Below are 6,274 nucleotides of genomic sequence, written 5' to 3'. Positions count from 1 at the left end.
CTTCCGGCGGCTGTACGTCCTCGGCCTTCCAGTCACTACCGCCTCCGTGTTGTAAGCATTCGCTTCTCTTCTCTGTGGAATTATATAAAGATAAATGCAAACAAATGCCCACACTCGTGACACCTGGACCTAAAAAGTGTAACTTTGTCACATGCGCTTCCAGTCTTTTTTTAAAACAACTATTTAGTTTTCCTTTTAACAAACAATAAACAGTAATACATGCTGACCTTCTGACTTATTTATTCTGTTAACGGAAGTCAAGTGTACAAAATGACCCTAAATCCTCAGTGAACATGGGGGCCCTGCCCAATGGGCAGAACCAGGCCCGCTGGAGGTCTCGGGCGCCCGCCCACCGTGGCCTTCGCGGGCATCACCCATCCGGGGGGCCTTGGCAGAAGCAGAGACCTGACTAGGCCCCGCCGCGCCATCCGAGACCGCTGGAGCCCTCTCTCCAGCGGATGAGGACCCTCAGAAAAGCCCTGAGCGAGTCGCCATCCCACGTGAGGTCTAGCTTGGATCAGCGTTCGATAACAGAACCCGGGCCTCCGTCTCACCAGAGGAGAGAAAACCGCTCGCGGGAACTTGGGTAGACGCCCAGGAGGGGTGAATGAGGTGGGTGGGGTGCGTGGCAGAGGAGGGACCCACTTCCCTCCTTCACACAAGCCAGCTCCCGTCCAAAGAGCCAGGCTTTCCATCAAGACGCGAAGGGACTCGCCCCACACGGGCGCGCTGAGGCACTTGCGCGTCCCGGACTCCCGGGATCCTTCAACCCCTATGTGACTGCCCTACTGGAAGGCCACCTCATTAAAGAAGCCCCTGCGGGGACCAATGGCAAGCTACGCGGGGTCTTAAACATCGCTCCACTCTCGACTAAAATAGATTCCCAGGGGGCGGGGGCGGGAGGGCTTTCACAGGTGATCCCCCAAGCAACGCAGAAAGAATTAGAGACCAGGGCAAGCCCCTGGCCGAGTGGAGCGACAGGAGGGGAACGGAAAGACCCGCCGTGAACTCGCGGAGAGGGCGCGCATAAGGAAGCGAGAGAGGGGTCGCGGGGGAGAAGGCGTGCGGGGCCAGCAGAACCTGTGATCTCAAAGCCAGGGACGCAGTGGGTCTGGATCTTCGCGAGAGTAGACGGGAGGGAGGGACCGAAGGGTGGCAAGCATCTAAGGGGCACTTGAGGGGCAAAAACACGTAATGGCGGAATTTCGTGTTGGGGTGTGCATTTTCAGCTCTTAGAGGAGAGGGATGGAAAAAAATCAAAGTAGGCCCCAGCGAGATTTGAACTCGCGACCCCTGGTTTACAAGACCAGTGCTCTAACCCCTGAGCTATGGAGCCAACTGCGAATCGCCTTTCTGCGCACGAGTACTTGACACCGCCTTGGTCACCGCGCAGCCGCAGACACCAACATGCAGGAGTTAAGCGACGACAGGCGGGGCCCACGTCCCTCGGCCAGTGAGCGCCCCGTCCGGCTGCCGCCACCTCAGCTGCGGCGTCAGTGTCAGTGTCGCGGGCCGAGCTGCAAATCCTGGGAGAGAGCCCAGAGGAGAGAGGGCGGCGTTGCGCCCACTGGGGAGCGGAAGCTGTGAGAGATCTGGTGAGGGCGGGGCGCGCTGCGGGAGGGGGCGGGGCCACCAGTGGGCTGAATACGAGGAGGGCCTGGGGTCTTCCGCCCGGCTTGGGGGTATGGGGCGAAGACTTGTTGAGGATAGAGGTCCTATGACAGTAGGGGTCCGAGGTCGGGGCTCTAAGAGGAGGGCTAGAGGAAGGGTGTCAGTATGCCTGTCCTGAGAGGAATCCAGGTCTGGGCTGGGTGGGTGATCAGGAGGGAAAGATTGGTAGAGAAAAGTGGGAAAATCAAAAGGTCGGTGTGTGAAGGACTGGAACGGGACAGGAGGTCCCCAGCCCCTACCGCAACTTAAGGCAAATTAGGAAAAGGAAATCCTTAGGGGCCCGTCTTGAATTTTGGGGGAGCTGGTTCCATCGAGGCCCCCAAAAGGGCCCACGGGGCAAAGGGAAGAGATTGAGAGCCCAGGTGAGGGACAGGAGCCCTAGCCCGGAAATGGTCAGATACTGCGGCTGTAGTTGGTGGGACTTGGTCTGATGGCCCAACCCGCCCTTTGGTCCCTGCAAGGCCAGATGACTTAGGTCACTGGGTGCCCTCTTGTCTGGATGTTGAGGAGTGGTGTGAGGGTCTGGTTTCAAGGATGTGGGTTTTCATGTCTCAGCAGCTCACAAGGATCTAGGACCAATGAATGGATGGAGTCAGAAGGAACCCAAGTTAGGCCAGTCATTACTCTCAGAGGCCCAGACATCTCAGAGATCTTATGATGGTCAAAGGATGGGAGCGGAAAATGCACACACACAGGCATACTCTCACACCAGCCTTGTGACATCCTAAGTCACTGCACCACCCTGGTGACCGAGAGAGAACATCTGTCTTACTGTCCACGTGTAATTGTTATGTAACTGTTGTTACATCTCTTCGAATATGTATATATCTACATAGTTATTCTGCAAACTCTGATAGACACACAATCACATTCACAAACACAAAAGCTGAAAATATAAACACAGCCACCCCTGCAGTGCCCAGACCTGAACCTACAGTCACCCTACCTTCTGTGACCTGTAATGTGCTGCAATACTTCAGCACAGTTGTTAGATGATATAAAGGGTAATTGTGCTACTCAATCCAAAAGCCATACAAGCCCGGATAACATTAAGGCTTGATGATAGCATTAGGCAATTTAATTAATAAGTGAATGTTAGAAATGGATTTTCCTTGTGGAAATCAGTGGTATTCAAATACATGGATTAGCTACAGTGTTCTAGAGCTACTCTCCATGCATGAACACAACATAGGGTTCACCCCCTGGGATGCTGCTGTAGGCTGGACTCTTCAATGGTCCTGTCCCCAGCCCATAGGACACTGGATTCTGACTGCCTAGTGCTATATCTCTAGATTGCTTCTAGAAAAGTGGCATGCCTGCCCCGACAAGAACATCTCTCTTACTGTCCCTTGTATGCAAAGTGTGCTTGAAGTATCTCAGGGACAGAGCATGGAAACTCCAAGATGCTTGCAGATCAGACTGTTCGATGGTCACTGCCCCTGCATGCCAACACGTCTATCTAAACAATGTGTGCAGGACAGAATTAGGTCTGAGACTGGATTTCATCTAGCTGGGTAGCTAGGTCGTGGGGGAAGGAAACCTTTGACTTTCACCTAAATATGGGGTGGCTAATATTTTACAACTACAAATCAAAAATAGGGTGTGACCATACTGACCTATGTCTGTTTGCACCTAAACCCTATATGCATGCTCATAAACGCCCTCTCCAAAATCCACATGGCCCTGCCCCCCGTTCCTGAGATCTGAGATATAAACACACATGCAGATGTTCCTCACACAGATAAACACACATGCTCAGTCTGGCAGAAACCTTTGCTCATAATTGTGCTCTTGCATTCAGACTGGGGGCGTTAAGAATGAGCCAAGGCACCCTAGGAATGAGCTCACAGTCTGTATTTCCATCTCCCCATCCCCCTTTCCTGGAGCATACTAAGCAGGGAACAGCCCACCTCCACTCTCCCAGAAGCCCAGCCATGCAGAAGCTGGGGAACAATTAGCCAAGAGAATAACACCCTCCAGGGTACAGGCTGAGCAGGCCTTGGCACCAGGGTCTTCTGCTGTTGGCATACATTTGGGAAGCTCCAGGAAGTGTCTGTCAGGGGCATGCCTGTGCTCTGTGCATTTCCATGCTGGTGTTAGTTTCTTCTGTAGAATTATAAGTGCCGCCTTGAGTTTCAAAATTCCAGAATCTTTGGTCTCCTTACCCAAGGGAGACTGTACTTTGGCACTTGAAAAGGGTTTAGGCAAACTTGAGAACACGGAGCAGTCACTGTGGCCAAGGATGTATTGTACATACACTCTGTCATCAAGCTAAGCCACATGGGACGGCAGCAATGCCTATATGCTGTTACCCTGGGCTTTTCCCTCATGTACAGATCAAGGGTCTTCTACCAGTTCCGGCCCAAACTCTCCACTGAGCTGGAAGTACAGTGATCCTCCCTGAGTAGACAACTTCGTCAGGCCAGCTAGATTCAGGTCTCTGAAGGCAGAGCTGGCAGCTGACGGGAAGGCAAAGCAGAAGGGATCATGAACCTGATTGGCCTGGCAGGAACCTGCCCGCTTGCAACTGAGGATGGCACGGGACCAGAGCTTGGTTTTGTTCCACAGAACCAGAAGCCCTGCTGAGTTGGGGTAGTGATAGGAAGCACCTCTGGTGGAGCTGGGCTCCTGTCCTCATCCACCTGCACCTCCTCACAGCTCAGGCCAAATCCACACGCGGACAACAGGCAGGAGACATGCCAGGAGGGTCCAAAGCATCTCTTCCCCTGCTCAACTGACCTCAGAGCCCTTTTCCCCAACAGCCCATTCTCATGTCTTTGATGTTGTAGTCTGCGGAAGCCCCTCTAAGGCAGCCTGGGGCAAGAGTCTGGAGGGCATACCCAGAGTGACCAGGAGGCTCCATCCGAGGGCAACATGCCTTCCCATGGGCAGCCAGGACTAGGAGGAGTTCCCCCGTGACTGACTGACCCCCTCGGGGAGGCCGGGCAATGCCCCTCAAGGCCAGATTCGCAAGTAGGTGCCAGTGGAGCAGACAGAGAAAAGGGGGAACACGCGCTCTTGGAAGTTGACACGGAAGGTGTAGATGTGGTGCATGTCCTCCGCAGCATAGAAGGACACGGCCCCCACCTCCAGGTCCAGGGCGACCCGCACGCGGGACAGGTGCCCACAGCTAAGGGGCGTCCTTTCAGGGCTGGTCACCGCCCAGTACTGCCCGCTGTTGAGCTGCAGCGCCCAGACGCCCTCCTCCGGGGTGAAGGGCGTGAGGCCCTTGCGGCGCACGCTCTCGCGTGCCACGCCGAAGGCCCAGCCGTCCTTGGAGCCCACTTCCACCTCCCAGTGGTGCCTCCCGGAGGAGAAACCGCAGGATGCCAGAACTCGCGTGTTGGTGTCGAAGCGGCGCGGGTGGCTGGGCAGGTCCTGGGCCCGCTGTCCAAGGCGCACGCTCTTAAGGTCCAGAGAGAGGATGAGGCGGGGGTTGGCCGTGTCGGGGTCCAAGGTCAGCTCCACTGCGGGGTTTGGGGAGGAGGGAAGACAGGGAGGAGACGTCCCATGCAGCGTCCTTGCACGGCTCCCCTCCCCCCACTCCCACCGCCCCCTCATTAAGTAGGTGTTGAAATCACAGAAAGGCAATTTATGGACCTGATTTGGATCTCAATTCAAACAGATTGACAAATCCAATTTAAAAGAGTCAGGCGCAGCCTTCCCCATTGGCGCAGTGGTTAAGACTCTGCCTGCCAATGCAGGCTCCACAGGTTCGAGCCCTGGTCCCGGAAGATCCCACATGCAGTGGAGCAAATAAGACCCTGCGCCACAACGACTGAGCCTGCGCTCTAGAGCCCGCGAGCCACAACTACTGAAGCCCCCACAATGAGAAGCCCGTGCACCCCGTTGAAGGGTAGACCCCGCTCGCACAACTAGAGGAAAGCCCCCGTGCAGCAATGAAGACCCAACGCAGCTCAAAAGAGAAAAAAAAAGACAATTGGGGCTGTACAGCAGAGTTGGCAAAACATTGTAAATTAATGATACTTCAATTGAAAAAATAAAATTAAAAAAAAAGACAAGTGGGGGATTTTGGACACTAGATACTGGAAAGAATCATTAATTTTTTAGTTATGATGTTGGTTTTGTGTTTATGCTTTTTTAATGGTTTTGTGTTTATGTTTTTTTTAAAGTCTATCTCGTTAAAGACAACATACTGAGATATTTACGGAAATGAGAGTAATCTGTGGTTTGCTGCAAAATAATCCAGTAGGAAGACGTGGGTAGGGGTGTTTATGAAAAATACTAGCCACAAGTCAATAATTGATGAAGGTGTATGATGAGTACATAATACTCGTTATGCTCTTCTCTTTACTTTAGTGTATGTTTGAAATTTTCCATAATAAGAAGTTAAAATATGCACACTTGTTGTAAGTGCTACTATGTTCCAGGTCTGTTCTAGGCCCTGAGAATCCCACGTGGAGTATCCCTGCCCTCCTGCAGCTTCCTTTCTATGGGGAGAAGGAGGAGAGACAATAAATGATAGAGGGATCAGGAGAGCAGGCTGTAATTTCAACTAGAGGGGCCAGGGAAGGCCTTACTGAAAAGGTGCATTTGAGCACAGACATCAAGGAGATGAGGAAGTCAGATATGCATGCAGCTG

At 53.2% G+C, this 6,274-nt stretch overlaps 1 protein-coding gene and 1 long non-coding RNA gene across 3 annotated transcripts in view; one reads left to right on the top strand and one right to left on the bottom strand.

The window, feature by feature from the left end:
* The window catches only part of LOC309623043, a 6,320-nt gene extending 627 nt beyond the window's left edge, over positions 1-5,693 (top strand). The window contains exons 1-2 of the long non-coding RNA XR_014241249.1: positions 1-1,595; positions 5,376-5,693. The exon at positions 1-1,595 is cut by the window's left edge and continues 627 nt beyond it. This is a non-coding gene — a long non-coding RNA (uncharacterized lncRNA). The remainder of the gene's footprint in view (positions 1,596-5,375) is intronic.
* The window catches only part of TRIM7 (tripartite motif containing 7), an 11,372-nt gene continuing 8,608 nt past the window's right edge, over positions 3,511-6,274 (bottom strand). The window contains exon 7 of one of the 2 annotated variants that reach the window (XM_082379373.1): positions 3,511-5,138. In XM_082379373.1, the coding sequence (XP_082235499.1) occupies positions 4,627-5,138 (512 nt within the window). In that variant the 3' untranslated portion in view covers positions 3,511-4,626. The remainder of the gene's footprint in view (positions 5,139-6,274) is intronic. The other variant, XM_082379374.1, reaches the window with a different exon arrangement.

Source organism: Balaenoptera borealis (assembly GCF_965194805.1).
Source record: "Balaenoptera borealis genome assembly, chromosome: 2".
Classification (NCBI taxonomy): Eukaryota; Metazoa; Chordata; class Mammalia; order Artiodactyla; family Balaenopteridae; genus Balaenoptera; species Balaenoptera borealis.
The sequence above is the reverse complement of the archived record's forward strand: the minus strand, read 5'-3'. Positions and strand labels throughout refer to the sequence as shown.